The sequence below is a fragment of the Centroberyx gerrardi genome, chromosome 23 (assembly GCF_048128805.1).
Source record: "Centroberyx gerrardi isolate f3 chromosome 23, fCenGer3.hap1.cur.20231027, whole genome shotgun sequence".
NCBI classification, from domain to species: Eukaryota; Metazoa; Chordata; class Actinopteri; order Beryciformes; family Berycidae; genus Centroberyx; species Centroberyx gerrardi.
The window spans coordinates 11724570-11743441 of record NC_136019.1 but is presented as its reverse complement, the minus strand read 5'-3'; the positions used below and the strand labels follow the sequence as shown (position 1 = coordinate 11743441).

The following is an 18872-nucleotide window of genomic DNA, read 5'->3' as shown; positions in this document are numbered from 1 at the left end:
AATGGCACGCAGTACATTCACACCTGTAACCCTTAGTGTGGTGCATTTATCACAGCTGTTGTTTTCTACTGAAGTTTCCTTTCAGCCAGCACTACACTGATGAAGCCCTTCAAATTTCTAACTACATTAATAGCCAGTGATTACATTTCTTTACGCTATTTTCAGGTGCTGCAGTGAATAAGAGGTGCAGAAATATGCAGCTCATGACTTGAGCTCCATCTGCATACAGTGGTATGGTATAAAAATAGTGTATTGTTGACATGAGCAACCAGTAAATTGAGCAGCTGTAAGAGGAGCAGTGTCCACCATCCAGGAACGATTTTCACACATTTGAAGGATTCTGTAAGTTGCCAACAGGCTGTGGATGCAATACTTAGCTTGTGCTGCCATCTATTGGTTTTCTGGCCTCAAAATTACACTAGTAACTTTCAATCAAATGAAGTTATGAGACAGCAACTCAGAATATGAAAGAATCTTTAATTCTTTTAGGAGATTAAGAACACAAATGGTATAATTAAAGGCTTCCGATTGAAATCTAAACATAAAATGACTGATAAGGCTCCCCATGATCCACCACTGATCAAGTGTTGTAACCCGACCTGTAGAGCAAAGTCAACTTAATACATGGATGAACGGCAATAACAAAGCAATAAAAGTGCAAAAAAAAGAAAAAGTTACTGAGACTGCCTTTCAGGATAATTTTTGGCTGACAGCACCATGAAGCTGAAACTTGAATGAAAAGTAAACTAAATTAAGCAATGGATATGATCATTATGAGTTTAGGAATATCGATACACACAGGCCATAAGAGTTAACCTCTCTTTACGCCCATAAGCATTCTGAAGTCATTTCTCATTTTCCCAGCTGCTGACAGTAAGGACAGGCAAATATGTTAAAGTGAAAATATAAAAATAATTTTTCAGTTTGTTTCAGGCCATTTCAAAATGTGGTTTGGATGGGAATCTGAGCAGAGGACATGTATGTACCCTGCTAGTTGTTTTGCCACTTAGCCCTGCCTCTCTGTGTGCATCTGTTGGCTGCAAGCAATTCATGAGAAATAATTAACTGGGTCCAGTTTCCCCAAAGACATTTTAACACTTGACTTGAACTGCAATGATCTTGGCACCAAGATGCTTTTGGGAAACCTGGAATCATCAATTTAGGTAAACCAGTCGATTAAAATTCTCATTTTTGGACAAAAATATATATATATTTAAACAAAATATATATATATATGATCAGAGTCTCGATCAGTGGCTTTCATTTTTGGTGACTAATACTTAAAATTTTCGTAGTTATCCTTAAAAAAAAAAACTACCACTGTTAAAGAGAAATACTGTTATCAATTCAAAAATAAGCAAAGCCTTTAAACCCTGTAAATGTCACTGACTACTCTGTATCGGACAGTATGAGTGATTCTGCTTTTATTGAAGGTAATTGTCGGGCCCATGGTATCTCGTCGGGCATCTTTTTTTCCTTTCAGCGCTTGTGGAAGCCTCTGTGGTCGGGGACGGGTCTGTAAGGGGGGCCAGGTCTCCGGCTGCCACCCCCGTTCCTCCAGTCGAAACACTCATTTTGCCTGTAAACACAGGAGTAGCCAGTAGTTTGGTTTTTAGTAATCACCATAATTATTTTCAGTTCAATGTGGGGTGATGGTAGAGCGACTACAGTTTTCAAAAAAAAAAAAGAGTCACTGTCAATCTGTTACCACCCCAATGACAGGCCAATGCAAACAAACCCAAAACTTAAAAATTTTTTTTTTTTTGCACTTAACCTTTATTTCCATATGCAATCATATAGAAGTGAACATACAAACATGATACATAGATCACATAACAAATGTAAGCATCGCATCGACCTATCTTATTCTATTCAAAGAGGCATCACAGACATAGGCATCCAATTAACCTTGTTCTAACCAATATGTAATCACCCATATGTTTAACCATACACTTCTTCATATGCCCTTTGGGAAACTCTGGATTATAAAGAAGAGAGGGTCAGGAGAGATCTTAATTAGTTTGTCACTGTACCATCATTATACATGCACTTATACACAATCACAGTCACATCATGACTCCAATTACATGTAGACGGCACCAGTCGAACTCCTCCCCTCCACTAAGATTACGGAAAAGTTGTGTCCTTAGTCAGTCTCGATAGCTGTAGTATTACCGGTGTCCACTTAATGTTGAAAACATCAGTCCTTAATTGGAGTTTGGCTGTTATGCTTTCCATCAAACATACACTTTTTAACCTTTCCCTCCATTGTTGGACAGTTGGTGGCTTAACATTTCTCCATAACACTGTAATCATCTTCTTTGCGATCAGCAGCAACACCACAAGTAAATGTCTGATTTTTGGTATCTATATCCTCTGGAGTCTCTCCCAATATAAAGAATGCTGGCTCTAGAGGTAGATCTACCCCCACAAAACTTTAATTTTAATCCAAAATTGGTTGCAAGTCACTCACCTGAAATTCTCATCTTGCAGGTCATCAGCTTTGAGGGCCGCCCTGGACATGCCCATGCCTGGAGGAATCCTGTCTGGGTATCGCACAACAATCTTGGTGCCCATTAGCTCATAGCCCTGATGAAGAGCACAAAGATCGCATAAAAATCCAGTAGAAACCCAGGAAGGAGAGTTGATACACCCTCCTGTAAAGGTCCTACTTCCTCTTATGTACATGTAGGGGGAAGCTAATAATTTGTATGTCATGGAGACCAGATTGGTAAGGGCCATCAAGAGTAAGCGGATTGGCAGAGCTCAACATGACCAAAGTAGAAGATACTTGTGGCTGAATTAAGAGAAGAAACTCAAAACAAGGGGCCTAATCAGTGACCGAGAGCTGATGGGCATGGCGTGCTCCAAAGAGGGAGTAGATAGATAGACAATGTCAACTATTTCTTCCCTTACCCATCTGTCTCATGATCCATGAGTTATACCAATGTCTAGATTACTCTACATTTAGCCTACATCTACATTTGCAAATATATCTTCAAACCGATAAGGTGATTTGTGCAAGTGAGAATGAGGTTAACATTGGACAACACCAAATTAATATATCCAACAAGTGCAACAGAAGTCAGCGCAGGCAGAGTCTGTCGTCCACAGTTAGGACTTCAAGCCTCTCGCCCACCAGTCCAACCCCATTACCCATAGTCCAGGGACTACTTACATTAAATTGTCGGATCGCCTCATCACAGTGCTCTTGGTTGGTAAAGTTTACAAAGGCACATCGTCTGGGAGTCAGAAGCTTGACACTATAGATATCCCCAACACTGCAAGAGGAGAGACGGCCTTGGTGAATGGAGATGGACATTATCATTGTTATCATCACACCAAGAAAACTGGGAAGTCTGTCAGCTTGATTTTTGGGGGGTTAGATGTACTGAGTTCAGTAATCTTGCATATTAAATATTTTTATATATATATATATATATATATATATATATATATATATATATATATATATATATATATATATATATATATATATAATGATTTTTATAATTTCATTTTGTAGGTGTGTAGAACCATCAGGTAAGAGTTCCTTCTCTAAAAGTGGATGTACAGCATTGTGGAATAAAAGCCTTCCTATAAAAGCTAATGTATTCCCTTACCTGCTAAATAGGTTGGTTACCATGGGCTCAGTCACTGTGAAAACCAAGTTTCCCACCCATACTGGAAACAGTTCCCTGTTGAAAGAAAATACTGAAGTTTAAGGAGTGTTTAGAGATTTCAAAAATACAGAGGTGTGTGAGCAAGTCACTGGTTTCTGTGACTGGTTCGGCTCTCTGTAAACTGTATCAATACTCACGGCGGCAGTTGACGATCATGGTTGGTCTTCATCGCCCGATTAGGAATGGGCTTTGGCTGACTGTGGACATTTGACATATTCTGGACTGGACCTAAAGGTCTGTTCTTAAGTGGTGTTTTTGGTGCATTCTGGGACTGAGGAGGGGCATGGGGGTTTGGGTTGGCTGAAGGAAGTGAAGAGGCTCTGGTGATATTCTCTACTGGAGCCGGTGGGAGAAGTTTACGAGCTGGAAGTCCGTCATTAGAAGCAGCTCCTAAACACAGTGACAAGTATTTAGATTAGTATTGCAAGAAAATTGACAGTTTCAATTTTGGCAATGGTCTCTGCAGGCAAGCACACTTTACTCAACTGGAATTAACCAGAGTAATTTAGGATAATCATACAAGTTGATCATGTGCATATGCAATATGCTAATTCCACTGAAGCTACAACCCCATGGAATTAGGAAGATGTACTAAAAACAGGCGGGCCTCACTCATGCAAGCAGATTTTCATTTCCTCTCATGCAAAGCAGCATCTGGATACAACCCTCAAAAAGCAGCAAAACCACAGACAAGGCAACACTCACCTGGTGTACGATTTAATTTGGACAGCACCTCCAGTGCTTTATTTACTGTCCCGTGAATTATTAAGGCATTTGAGCTCTGCTCCTGAGAGAAACCATACTCCTGAAACAAACCACAGGATCCCAGGTAAGCAACAACTTCAAAGCATGAACACCATCTTCAGTTTGCCTGACAGTTCTCTTCAAGACAATGTTCTCTTGTCAACATATAGACCATGTATCGAACATTTTCACATCAGTCATGTAAAATTTTATATGGTTAAATAAACTTGAACACTGGTCCAATGCACATCACTGCATCAAAGTATGAATTTTCACATGCCACATAAACATCGCGACAGAGAACACCATAGTTCACAGTTCAACAATACTGTTACACACCATTAGTTGTGTTATCTGCACCCGCATCAATTCCTGGGCAGCATCTGTACAGGAGCTTTCCAGCTTCAAAACCTCCTTAAAGGCCTGGGCGGCCTCATCATACCTCTGTGAGGAGAGGAAACAACCACGAGATCTATAAACCCTCTGACACAGGATTAAATACAAATTCAGGCTCACTGAACTTTGCTGGACTAATCAGCCCAGTCATAAAGGCTTAAAAAAGAAATGATTTAGGCAAATTCTGCAGAATGTGGAGTGGGAAGTAAATGGTCAAAACAGTAAATAGCGTGAGTAAATAATGTGAGCCTGGGCAGTCAGCTGACATCTGGAAATAATTCACTGGTGTGGCAACAAGGCCAAAGTGACCACAAGGTCATTCCAACCTGAAATGCCACATCGGAGTCCTGCACCACATTAACTGTGACTCAACTACATGACATGTATGACATAGTGGGGAAAGTATGGGTGGTGCAGATGTGTTAGGACATGTCCATTTACCTTTAGACCGGCCAAAGCCCGACCCTTCCTATAAAGGCCTTTAACCCAGCCGGGAAACATGCTGAGGGACAACTCGGCGTCGGTCAGCGCCTTCTCATATTCTTGCATTTTTTCAAAACAGAAGGAGCGATTGCCGAACAGCCTGCAACAAAAATAACAGTATAAACATTGCCTGACAGTCTGTGGATGGTGATCACTGTGAAGGAGGACAATGTTACATGGATATTGGTACTGAATATAATCAAATTGGTTAGAAGTGATAAGACGTATTCTTACTTAAACTCTGTAGGGTTGTACTTAATTGCATCCGTGAAATACTTCACAGCCATATCAAATTCTCCAGCACTTGCAAACTTATTTCCGAGAACTGCAAAGAAGAACTTTAGTTAAACGCTTTGTTGATAAAGTATTGTTTACATAGAAACCGTGATTCAGCTCCAAACAATGATTAACCCAGCTGGCTGAAATTTTGTGTATGTTAGGTGGACAAAACTCACCTGCAAGCTCTGTACTTATTTTTACATTATCTTCATAGGTGGGAGTGTTAGGGGTGGCAGTATCCTGTTGAGACAATAAGAAAGAGAAATTTAAAGTGACAAGAGTGAGTGGGCATATCTTATCCCAGAGAGGTCAACCCTTGTGCCACGGAGGGCCGAGAGTATGAATGTTTCTGTTGCAACCAAAGACTACATAATGTGATTTCACTGATTAGCACAAATTGAACCAGTGAGGAGGAACTAATCAGTGAAATCAGCTGCTGTAGACTTTGGTTGGAATGAAAACCTGCAGACTCACAAGATCCGACACCCTAGCCTCATCCCATCCACCTTTATAGTAATGATGGTGTTACGGCCAAATTTAATTTCTTGAAAAACGAATAATTGTGCACCATCTCATTTTTATGTTCTAATAATGATTATTCCCGATTCTTTGGATGTGGCTACACCATAACTCACTTAATGGCATGTCTGGAAAAAACAAAACATAAAAACAATCCTCACATTGTTAGATATGGATGTGTTAGTGGTCAGGCTCGCACCAATCACAATTTTATGAAGCCTGGACAAAATCCAACCACCATGCAAAAGAAAGAAATACAAACAGATGGATAGGGAGAGCGTAATGCAGAGTAATGAGACACTAATGCAGACAGATTTAAATAAATACAGCCACATGAGGCATTTTCAGGCAAGTGTGGACATACAGCAGTGTGATCTCATCCAATATTTAGTCTACTTCAACAGCCAAAACTGGAGTTCTGAAAACTTCATGATTTATGTCAACTGTCATAATTAATGGATCCCAGTGGGTAAATGAACCTTGTTTACAAGAAGCCAACAAAAATCTTCCAAAACAACCCCTCTGCTGGGTGGTTGTTTGTTTATAGTGTCACAATAATATAGTTGTCTTTCTCTAGCTTTTTTGCTTCAGCATTAGTAACAATCACAAAGGCATATGACACAAACCCCTGCCTGTCTGGGGAAAACCTGTAAAATATATCAAGCATTACTTTTTTTCTGAGGTGGTGTCTTGCAGTTCCAATAAAATTAACGTGAATGTTTGGCAACAATTCAAAGCATGTAAACAAATACTGCAACAAAAAAGCATAGATGCAAGACATGAATAAAAGAGAAAAGAACTGTATCGGTACAAATGCCTAACCACCAGGCACGGTTGTTTGGAAATTCTTATCTACCCTGCAGTGGCCTTGATAAAATCCAGTAAAGGATTCCTTCCCTTCATGCTAGGAAGGGCAAAAGAGCAAGAATGATGTCAAATCTTAACTATGTGTTTACAGAATCTGACTATTATTTGCCATGCTCCCACCTTGTTTACATCATTCTGGTCTTCATTAAGTTGGTCAGTGGCTGGTCGAGTTTCCTTTTTAACCGGGCTCTTCTTTTTCTCCTTCCTCTCAGGCTTAGGCTTCTGCTCCAATTTACGCTTAACTATGAGAGCAGCTTTACTCACAAAAGTACTGTTCATATCCAATTCCTGACAAAAACAAAAAGAACAGCCAAGATCAGTTAAAAAAAAAAAAAGCATACATAGGGTTGGTCCATGATTCAAATAGATCACTTTTCTAAGTAGTTAGGACACTCAGAACAGAAAACAAATGTGATGGTTACATTCAAAGTGATGTAAAACCAAATTCAGGGGCTTAACGGTTTTTCTTAATTGCGTGACAAACTTATTGAACAGAATCACTGAACCAGTCTTGTTGGCATGCACCTGAACTACAAATTACACTATAAAAACAGTTGCATACAGGGTGTGGATCATGTATGGTTTATATGTAAAATAAGCTTCAACCAAGATTTGAAAGAAAATCCAAGTTACTAAAATTTGTGTACCCATGGCCACCTTTTCCCAGGGGCGTGAAAAATCATTGCTTCACTGCCCATTTCAAATAAAACCTTTTTTTTAAGTGGCTAAATGTACTTGTAGTATGACAACAACAACAAACCCCATTTAGAAGTTATTATAGAAATATAAACAAATCAATGAATCCCAAAAAAAAGAAGTTGGGTTCAATGCCATAACAATTCAGAAATGTTCAATAAGAACAAAAAAAAGCTTTCTTTTTGCTCATCACTCATTGATGGAAACAAATTTGAATAGGAATCTGAACTGTGGTGAAACCAACCCAAAGGAAATGGTGTTGGTACCTCTGATTCGCCTGATTCACTCTCAGGTTCACTCCCTTCTTCTTCACTGGATTCCTCTTCACTGCTGTCACTGCTGTCTGTATCTCCAGAAGACGTCACAGGTTTACCAAAGATAATTTCAATTCCTGTGTTAGATTTATCATTAACCTCTTTACTCTCTTCTGCTTTCGACTGCTGCGAGTCATCCTCTACCTGTGAAACAGAAAGAAAAAAAACAAAAACAAAAACACAAAACAGTTAGGATATGAATATGCACATTGATGTTTTTTTTTTGTTTGAGGCTTTGGTTTGGTTAACTTTTACAGATGTGGTAAACAAATCCAGCTGCAAGGTGACAATTACCTCTACGCTTTTTTGTGGATTTTGTTTTTCCTTCTCCAACTTCTCAAGCCGTTTTCTTTCCTTCTGTTTCTGTTGGGCAAGAATACAGGAGTCAGGCGATTAGACTTCATCTGCACAATCTAACATTCACTCATTGCTGCTGAGATCCTGTTGGGAAATAGTGGGAGATACAAGAGCACAACTTGCCTGTTTCTTAAGCCGCTTCTTCTCAGCCTTTTCTTTGCCTTTTTTCGACTCTTGTAATAATCTGGCTCTTCTTTCGGCATGCTAATGGGGAGAGGTGGTGCAACTGACATTACACAGAGTTCAACCATTTCAACTGAGCAGAATCAAATGGAAAACACTCATATGACTTCATGAGATAAAACAAAATCTAAACTCACGCTTTCAACTGGCTCAGCCGGTACATAGGACAGGTGAGAAAGGTGGTGGGCTGATGATGATGTGAAGCGATGCAGTGGGGGGAGAAACATAGAGTTGGAAGACCGTGCTGGATTCCCAATTAATCTTCTATTAAGACCAGGAAATCCATGGAAGTTGCCATGCCAAAGATCGTCTTCACCAGGAACACTTAGGTCATTATCCATATCCATACTTGCTAGAAGAGAAGAGAAAGACGTTTAGTGCTGAATGGGTGAACAGCAGTGGTCAAACAGTACCAAAGTGAGAGCCGTAAGCAAAGTTAGGGCTGCTTGCTGAGATTTAAGATTGAGGCTTTGGACAACTTTAGCCAAATAAATTCCATTTACTGAATGTGCACAGCAAAGTAATTTCATTACACTCAAGTTTAGTGTATTTTCACAAATTAAACACTTTTCATAACAAAAAAAGGAATATTGACTGTGCAGATGAGCCCAAGAAACGACCAAAAGACATAAACTACATCTCACTCCAAATAAATATGCTACAAATGTAATTAAAACTCAACAAGGAGAATGATTGGAAAAAGGAATTTAAGATCAAATACAACACAAAATAAATCATTACATATAATCATGACTAGTATTAGATGCATTATGAAGTATCTCCTTACCAAGAAGTCCAATCTTTACTATCCTTTGAACAGGAGGATTTCTGTCAAACAAATCCACTACCTTTTGCTGGAAGGAAAAGAGAAAGAGGGAGGGATGTCAACAATGTCAGTTCCACATAGTTGCTCACACCCATCACATTTTCCCAGCTTCTTTTGCCGGGAAAATGTGTCAAAGCTTTCAATTAGCCTACAATTAGTTTGAAGCAACCACTTTCACCTTATAATAATTAAGAGTTGGGCAATTTTACACATCACTGACAACTAGAAAGTCTCAGGTTATTGTCTAGCACAAGTACATGCAAGCACTGTGGAGCTAGGGATAACTTTCACTTTCGTTTTTGTGGAAGCTCTGACTCATTGGTTAAACTACAACTGGGGCAAACACTTTGCCTTGCACTGGCACCGCACTAAACCCAAGTGAAACAGCGTGGAGATGGGATCAGATTCGGCGAAATGACCGGTATTAAAAACAGACATTACCTTTAAATAGTAGCTGTCTGGAAATAAGTCCGTTGTTAGCCATCTGGCCGGCAGTCGGCACTTGTGGAAAATAGGCTACTTTCGTGTGAGAGGAAGGCTCAGGAAGGAGATTTAATTTCAGCCAATTAAAAACAGCTAAAGAAAGTGAAGCTAACGTTTGATTGGCTACAACAGAACGAGAGAGGAGTTGCCATGCTCGCTCTCTACTGAAAAAACCGCACCAAGACAATTGTATGTAGGTGTACCAGCTGTGTATGGGACACGGAAAGGGGCGTACCCGCGTAAGCCAGGTACCAGAGCGTCCACATTTATTTTCCAGGTCGCACATTTTACAAGTTACTTTAAGCCCTGTGATCATCAGTGATGTGAGGTGCGCACTTCCCCGCACTGACCCAGCCCCCACTCTAACAGACAAGCTTGACGAGTACGAGTTACAAATATCACAAATGGAAAAAAAAACTGCAACTGGGTCAAAATACATTATAACTTAAATTTGTTTGGCACATCAATTCCTTGTATCTGAAGAACTGTTCATGAAGACACAAGTCCTCAACTGGGTCTCAGGTTAAAGCCCAGACAGTATGAGGTGATGGCAAAATGTAAGTACCTGCTAGCCAAGAAGCAAAACACAAAAAAGTACTGTCTCTCTTCAAACCAATGTGGGTGGGAAAGCATTTTCCTTTTAAGAAGCCACTGAGTAACGGTCTCTTGTTGCGTTATAAAACGCCCTTTAACTTGTTGACTACTTTCTTTAATGACAACGCAAAACACTTAGTTTGGGCGTTTTCTCACTTCTGAGTGCCAAACAGTGTGGGGTAGACGGTACTTCACACGCAGGAAGTGAATGAGGTGTACCGTTTAAACTCTCAAAACTATTAGTCCAAATCACACTCAACAAAGTTTTATGGTGTCGGAGAGGGCTCTCTGGAGAATCCATTAGTAACACCAAGCATATGATGTAAAAGGCAGCAACAGAGAGGCCGAAAGCTGCTGCTAGAGGGAGGCCAGTTCCCCATACTGCTCGAAATACCATCATGTTAGCTAGCTAACGTTAGCCAACCATGAACCAAGTGCGGAAATGTGGGCGATTCCCTGTTTTTTTAATAGCTTGTTGTAAACAAGCATTAAAGGGGACAGTTAAATTGTGTACTTACGACCATTCGGACTTCTCTAAAATCTGGAAAAGATGAAGAAACAACCCATGTCAAAACGTGTTCCCACAACGTTATATCAAATCAAGAGGAACAGACAGATTGGTTTATCAGTATAAAACCCAACTTGTAAACGCAAGCTAGCTTGTTAGCCACATTAGCCACTAACTTCTAATAACAAGCAAGTCAACATTTTTCTTACCTGCGTCTTCCCTAAATATCGCCATATTCAATAATACATATGCTGCTATAGTTAGACACACTCTGAAAGTCGGGTTAATGCATAATAAGTTGCATTAACTTTAACGCTAACGTCAGTAACTTCCAACTACCACTGCGCGCATGTTCTTTGTGCGCTCTTTCTGAACCAGCTTCTCCGCGTGAACGGAACTTGCCTTTTGCTGCACGCATGCGCGTTGTTGTCCTCTTATTCACTTAGTCCTCTTAGAGACCCTTGGCTGCTCCCTACTGGACACATACTCGCACAGATCTACTTGCACTCCCTCCATAAAATCCTGTTTGACCCCGTTTGTCACATAAATGACTGACTGGTTGGTTACCAGCCAATAGGTACTGATATACTGATACACAGATATTACAACTCTAAATACCCTTTAGTTTTCTATTTTAATGCCTTGTCACAAATTGTTTTCATCTTAAGTGGGCTACTATATATAAAAGAAAAGGGAAAAGTCACTTTCTATTTAAGCCTTCAAGACAATAAAAGCTAGATTTCTTTAAGAGTGTGTATACTTTTGATATCCGCTCCATGCTGTATGTATAGTGTACACAGTAAATACAGGGTCTGGTCCCTCAACATTAGAGCTTAGTCTTGTGGTCAACTGTAGAAAAAGGCCAGAGAATAATATCCATGGCTTCAGCTCATATTACACTCTTCCAATAAGGTGCTTTACCACATACACAGCTCATTGGGTGTGGCTGTCACTTGATTCTAATCACCTGCTCATTGATTACAATCACCTGTTATTTTCCTACCAAGATGGCCGTGTGGTGATGTAACAGAGTACTTATTGCTATAACAGTCCGTATGAAATATAACAAAGAATAGTACACAATATAATATTAAGAAAGTGCCATTTTAAAATTGAGACAACATTCATTCTTTAACACAATGCGTTCAGTTAGTCATGAGTACAAACACACAAGTTTTCTGTCATTTTATGAACTATTTCAGGTGGGGAAAAACAGTAGTTGCAGTTTTAAACAACAAATGAAGCTGTTAACGAAAATAGACAATAAATATCAACCTGTTCAGGTAGAGGTAAATACATGAGCTTGGAAATGTTTTCATTTGTAGCGTCTATATAAAATTTGCTTATCTCGCAAGATTGAGAGTCACATTTCTTGACTGACAAGAATCATTGTAGATAAATTAAAATTCTGAAATCTCATTCATAATATTCTCCATATTTACAACTTAAAAACAGTTGCTCAATCGGCACATTTTAACGAGAATGCCGCATCCAACCAATCATGCAATTCAGTAATCAGCACATTTTCTGTTTATAAAAATGGAATATTAAACAATTTGATTACAGGTTTACATTGATGTACAGTTAATGTAAATCATGGGTGCTCCTTTACACAATCCACATGCCTATGGATTCCACAACTGTATAATTCAATGCGAGAACTTTATCAGGTCTGACAAATGCTTGACAGACTGTGCATTCAAATGCTTTGAAATTCATTTCTTTAAAACCAACAACGCAATTACATACATGTACTAAAAATGATAATTCAGTAACAAGTATTATTCAGCAACTCCTGAATTAAAAAAGTACCGCCTATTTGATATCAATGGTCCACCTCATACAAGTCAATTCATACAAGATGGCTTCTTTTACACTGAGTGAAAGAGCAGCTGTAGTGCTAGCATTAGTCCCTTTTAACTAGCGAAGCGGCCATCATTGGTCAGCTCACAAGGAATGATCTGACCTTATCTCTCCGCTGAACAGTTTAAAGGTCAACCCTGAGTCGCAAACTCTAAAAGGCATTTCTCAACAGTTACCACATCCCAAAGTAACAGCAACAAAAAGCCTCAATTATAGCCAACATTTTGGCTACAAGTCGTTAAAAGAAAAAGTGGGGAAATGGCCCTCAGCCCCTGCAGTTTAAAAAGTGAGGGAATCACCATGGTTAATCCACAATCCTTCCGTGGCGCACAGAGAAGGCGATGAGTCTGTGGTAGAGCGAGGCCAGGAGCACGATGGCCCCCACCACCATGCCAGAGATCAGGCTGAAGGCCCATCGGGGTCCCAGGATGGTATACACCTGGGAGACGAAGACAGGGCCCAACGTCCGCGCCCCGCTGCCAGAGGCCGTCAGCCAGCCCATGTACACACCCTGCAGAGACAAACGGTAAACATCCACTTGCTACTTATAAGTAAAATGCATAAATGTTTGAGAAATATCTGAATGCACTCCTAGTGGTCTGAAGCACACCAAAAATTTTGGAAATGTCATTTGGCAAAATGGTTAAAACCTTTTCAGGAGTGGAGAGTTAAAAGATGATTCGTACAGGTAGGAAGCAATAAGAGAAGAGCCAAACACACTCATTCCTATTAAGATATTGAATAAGAATGACCCATTGATCTCAAGCCCACAGCCATGAAAAACAAAACAAAAGGAGCCATCCAGCCTTCTACTGTTGGCCACCGATTTGTTCCACTAGGGCAGCTGGGCGGTTAAATGCCTTGCTCAAGGGCAATATGATGGTAGTTGTTGATGAAAGGAAAAGCATTTCTCATTCACTTTCCCCACTAAGACTTTCCCTGCCAGTCTGAGGAATCAAACCTAAGAGCTTCTAGTCACTTTTCTAACCTTTAGGCTACTGTCGCCCAAAGCTGTTCTTACCTGAGGCTTGGGTCCAAGGATTTTGGAGTACAGTGTGTAAGACATCACATTGCAAGCTGGGTATCCCACTCCAATCAGGGTGTCAGAGGTGATGTACTGTGCCAGGTGGATGGCAGGAGTATACTGGCACCAGGTCTGTTCAGGCGGGCAGCCCGTTGGCTCCAAAGAGCTGTTGGTGGCCAGTGTGGCGTCAAAGGTCTGATTGACCACTGAGTTGTTCCTGATGTCTGCATTTTGAAAAGACAAGCAAACACGCGCATGCTAAGTAAATGCTCAGATTCTCAGCCAGATTCAATGCCAGTGGCATTCCATCTGCAGCAATGAATCACTACAACATAGGAAACTGGACCCAACTTTGCAAATAAAAAAATTCCATACCTGCCCACTGGATTTTAGGGTACTGGTTCCCCCATGGGAGCAGAATAAAGAAGCCACAGAATATAATGGCCAAGCCTCCCATCAACACAGGACGATCCCCGATTCTGGAAGGGAACAAACACTCCCCTCGATTAGCCAATCTCTTTTTATTCACCCGGTTCATTCACATGTGCGGTGGAACAAAATCGCCCAGGTACCTTTGAGAGGCCACCTTTACAACTATAAACACCAGGATGGATTCAAATCCAATGCAGGAGATGATGATGCCGTTGTACAGCACCGCATCTCTCCTCGTCCAGGCAAACATGTCCATGGACAGAGGGGTGGCGATTCTGAGGAATTAAAAAAACATCCAGTCAGATCTCAAACAAATAACACAGTGGAGTACAAAGAGGCAGGCTTAAGGTAATAAGAAATGCCTTTGCCTCATTCTGACTTGATTGCCTTCATACTCTGTGGAATTCAATACATACGTCTCAAAGACAGCAAAGATGAACATGATGATGAAGAAGAGGACATTGGAGGTCAGGACCGCTACCTGGTCAATGGATTCCTCAGTCTCTTGGCTAATGTCAACTCTATCTACAGGAGAGGGAAGGGGAGAATATGGACGTCAACCACAAAACACTCACCAATATCCTGCAACAAGCACTTCAGGTATATCAAGTCAAATTATTGGACTAAGTAATTACGAATGGGAATGTGTCAAATTAGGTCAAGAGTAGGACAGCACATACCTTCTGACAGGTAGTTGATGGCTCGAATCTGTCTCCCATGGTCGTCTACATAGTGCTCTCTGATGAGGAGAGTCAAGATAGACATCTTAGCTTATTATGATAGGATAAAAAAACATGTACAAATTCACTGACAGAAGTGTAGCATAACTCCAGGATAGATTTTTTTGTTTTGTTTAGTTAAGTACTCTCAATTCAATTCTCTCAAATCCTGAAACCCTCTCCCCAGCACACACACATACTGTTTATACATGACAGTGACTTTCGGATGCGGGGGAAAGCCTCACCTCAGCACCAACAGAACTAACAGGATGTTGACGACGCCAAAGGCTGCTGCCAGTAAGGCTGGGGCAGTGTACATGTTGAGCTGCAGGTCGATGATCTTCACGGTGACGCCTTGCTCACCAATGAACGACAGGCATGCCTGCAGAGCTGATGCATCAAAGTATATACGAATCAAAATCAAGTCTACAACCTCTCCTAACCTACATAGCATAGTGGCTAGTTGCACTGCCTTTCTCCATACTGTCCTTAAATATTTGGAACTTTTGATTGCATTCCCAAGACCAGTTACTCTGACTGGAAGCTCAGTAAACTGTCCAGATTAAATGAGAATAAAACACAGCCATCTTTACCTGGTCCCAGGATGAAGCCCAGGGCCTGACAGGCGCTCATGTTGGCCATGGCGCTGGTCCTCTCCTTCAGAGATGTGGCTCCAGCAACATAGGACCTCACCACGGCAACATTACCTGCCAAGACAGGACCAACACCAATGTTAGGGGATACATGCCGTCATGCATCACCCCCCCCCCACACCTCCCAATCTTATGGGTCAACAAAGTCGGTGTCCCATTCATTGTCTTTGGAGCAGCCCCTGATTTTACATCCCAGTGACATCACAACTTCAAGGGTTTTTTCTAGCTTTGGGAAAGAGTGGTGCAAGTTCACAGTCATTGAATGAACTGTCCCGGGGCACAGAAATAAAATAACATATGTGAATTCTTAAAATGGGTGGCATTCCCCTTTAAACCTGCTAAACATCCAATGATCATGCTGAACACATGGCCCCCATACAGCACCTGCTCCGAAGCCCACGAAGGCTCTGGCCATGAGCATGTGGAACTTGTTGTCTGTTGTGGGCAGGTAGACGTAGGAGTAGTAGATATTGGCCGACACGTTGATGAAGATGGAGCACACCAGCGGCTCCCTGCGCGGCCTGTGATTGGACCACAGGCCAAAAATGGGCGAGGCCACCATCTGACCCAGGCTGTAGGCCGCCACCACCCAGCCCAGGAAGCTGGCATTGGCGCTGTCATCTATCTACAAGGAACACACACCGAGCAAAGTGTTAGTAATGGGTATGAGGAATGTTCTACAGTAAACTTTTATCAGACGTTCTGACAATGCTATAATAAATGCTATAATACGAAAATATGGGACTGTATATTATTAAGCAATTGTTGGAATTCTATTACTGATACATGCAATTAAACTCAAAACATTTAACCTGCAAATTAGACCACAAAGCATATTTCAGTATTCAGACCTGAGGGGACTGGAGAGCAAACAACAGACAAAAAAAACAAACCATGTTTTACTGCAACATTGCACACATGTATTCAGAATTGCTCGGACAGAAAACCCAGTATTTCCATCAACAATGTTTAATTGACCAACTGGTTTCAAGTTTTCCAAGATATTAATCAGGGCCTAAGCAGTTATACATAACCATAGTTTCATTTGTCCATTCTGTAAATCTGTGTTGTTTTTCTTTTGTGCATTACAAAATCAAAACAAAAAAAATATTCCATGCCTCAAAATGTGACACTTAGCATGAGCAGTGTGGCTTGTTTTTGTTCCTCTGAAATTAATGTACCCAAATGTCCTTCTATGTAGCTTCTTTCACTTCTTTTTTTCCCTGCCAAGACCATCCTTTAGACACACAGTATCTTAATTTGCATTAATGGCGTCAACAGTTAAGAAAAGGGGGAGTCATGCTTACCTTTTGCAAATAGGGCCACAGTGATGTTATGACAATAGTGAAGCCTAAAACAGGACATGAAACAAACAAGTGTCACATGCTGTCAAAGCTCCTATGCCTTAAGTTATGCACCAAATCATATCAAACACAAGCCAGGCACAGTCACGGAAGCATCATATTCATTGCAATTTTATGATTGTAATCAACACTCAAAAAATCTGCAAAAAAGCAGATGTTTGCTGTTGTGGGGAATTGAACACCTTCCAGTTGAAGGACCGTCTCCCTGATCACTCTGCACCCAAGCATGCAGGAGGCCCTTCTACATTCATGTGACCAACTCTTTACTCTAAAACCTTAGTAAAGTAATGTAGGAGCAATGCTTTATACATCACAGAACTTCTTGTCTCAGAAGTCTGTTTGATACATGGGGTACTAGGGAGGCAGTGATGGCATCCTCACCTACACTGCTGAGGAACATGGTGAAGTACATGACTCGGATAGACCTCCACCGACTCTTGTAGTCTTCATCTTGGGAGTCATCACTGTTTCCAGGCAAGAGGACAAGAAAGCAAAGGTGGAGTTTGCAGTTTGAGTGACTGTTCCTGGTGCTGATCAACATGAAAGGTTCTACCAAAACAATGTGATCATTATGTTTTACAGCATCACGCATGGTCCAGATTATATAGGGTTAGTACCGGTGTTTTGACTTCATATTTCTTTAAACACGATCATAACAGTTGTTGAATGTTTACCCAACAGTTTGTCAACAGCCAGGGGCCAGTGAACTCTGCACTCACCTGCTTGCATCATCCTTCAGCAATGGAGTATTCTCGTCAGAGTCAACAAGATGAGACATGTTTGCTAAAAACAGCAAGCCAAAGCAAAGACGAAGCTATGCAGCTGCACGGGACTTTCAAGATATAGGACAATATGTCTAACGTTAAGTCGCCATGTAACTTAGCCGAGACAGTTAGCTAGACGTAAAGTTAGATAGCTCTTTTCTGCAAAGTCCTTTCACCCAGGCAAGCTAGCTCTCGCCTATCAGTTTACCACTGGAGCTAACATTACACTCTCTTAGTAGCTATACGTTAGCCTAAGTTATACCGCACACGATGGTAAAGTGGGGTATTTTTCTAACCGCTGTTAAAATCCAAATACGACAATCTGCAAAAGCTTTACGTGGGATGTGGTAAATTACCAGAGATCACTAGACAGCAGCAATGTCAAGTTAGACCTATGAGTTAGACAAAATAAAAAAGACTTCCGGGAACAGATTTCAAAATTGCAACGGTTTTGTGTAACGCGAGTACGAGAGAGAAGACGATGAGGAATATATTCAAGAAAGAATCGGTATTTCAATGAAAATACAATTATTTGTTTCCAATATGGACTTTTCACACACAGCACAGTGTTTTTTGTTAATGAATACCCCAATATTCCTTCATTTTTCAAACGTGACCAACTTTGCGCTTTTATTTTGAAGGAAATACACACAATTTCCGGTGTTACTATTGCCCTTACTGGGTAGCTTGACGCAGCTCGGTCCTACTCACGTGAAAATCGACAGACTACATATTTATAAACACTTCCGCCTCTCTTACTCTGCTTAATTTGATTTAGTGAGCCTTGATGTTTGAGCGCCCCCGCGTGTGTGGAATAAAATTGCAGCCGTTAAACATTTTTAACCCATGTTATAAAAAACCAGAGTCCAAAGACCAGTCCTCTAAAAGAATCAACAAAACGTAGTGAATTTTGTTTTAAGGAAGCGAAGAATGCGAATTACTCATCTGAATTAAATATGCATTTGGCATCCTTAGTATTGCCCCCCCCACTCCCACCCCAGCTTTGTCGTGAATAAAAGTGAAAGTAAAATCTATCGAGTGGTGTCGCATTTTCTTTGTTAGCGCGGAAATTTCATTCATTTTCCAATTTCATCCAGAAATAACGACAAAGAAGAGGAGCC

The 18872-nt window shown here is 40.8% G+C and overlaps 2 protein-coding genes across 4 annotated transcripts; both read right to left on the bottom strand.

Moving 5' to 3' along the window:
* Nucleotides 1–457: 457 nt before the first annotated feature.
* On the bottom strand, nt 458–11307 carry LOC139914558 (uncharacterized). Of its 2 annotated transcripts, none has more exons than XM_078281700.1 (18): nt 11142–11307; nt 10943–10965; nt 9309–9375; nt 8659–8873; nt 8462–8542; nt 8276–8344; nt 7934–8125; nt 7092–7259; nt 5762–5825; nt 5541–5631; nt 5265–5406; nt 4767–4871; nt 4389–4488; nt 3821–4073; nt 3624–3698; nt 3179–3281; nt 2474–2589; nt 458–1579 (listed from the first exon to the last, which is right to left on the bottom strand). In XM_078281700.1, exons 1-18 carry the CDS (start codon nt 11164–11166, stop codon nt 1480–1482), a joined length of 1989 nt encoding a protein of 662 aa, XP_078137826.1. In that variant the 5' UTR covers nt 11167–11307; the 3' UTR covers nt 458–1479. The 2 variants fall into 2 exon arrangements, with proteins under 2 accessions (XP_078137826.1, XP_078137827.1); XM_078281701.1 differs by having other exon boundaries at nt 8659–8870.
* Nucleotides 11308–12103: 796 nt separating this feature from the next.
* On the bottom strand, nt 12104–18110 carry mfsd8 (major facilitator superfamily domain containing 8). 2 transcript variants are annotated; one of them, XM_071902642.2, is made up of 12 exons: nt 17707–18110; nt 17369–17451; nt 16931–16974; nt 16008–16248; nt 15564–15677; nt 15216–15360; nt 14932–14990; nt 14668–14776; nt 14392–14526; nt 14195–14298; nt 13817–14043; nt 12104–13306 (listed from the first exon to the last, which is right to left on the bottom strand). In XM_071902642.2, exons 1-12 carry the CDS (start codon nt 17763–17765, stop codon nt 13100–13102), a joined length of 1527 nt encoding a protein of 508 aa, XP_071758743.2. In that variant the 5' UTR covers nt 17766–18110; the 3' UTR covers nt 12104–13099. The 2 variants fall into 2 exon arrangements, with proteins under 2 accessions (XP_071758743.2, XP_071758751.2); XM_071902650.2 differs by having other exon boundaries at nt 17373–17451; nt 17707–17739.
* Nucleotides 18111–18872: the final 762 nt, after the last annotated feature.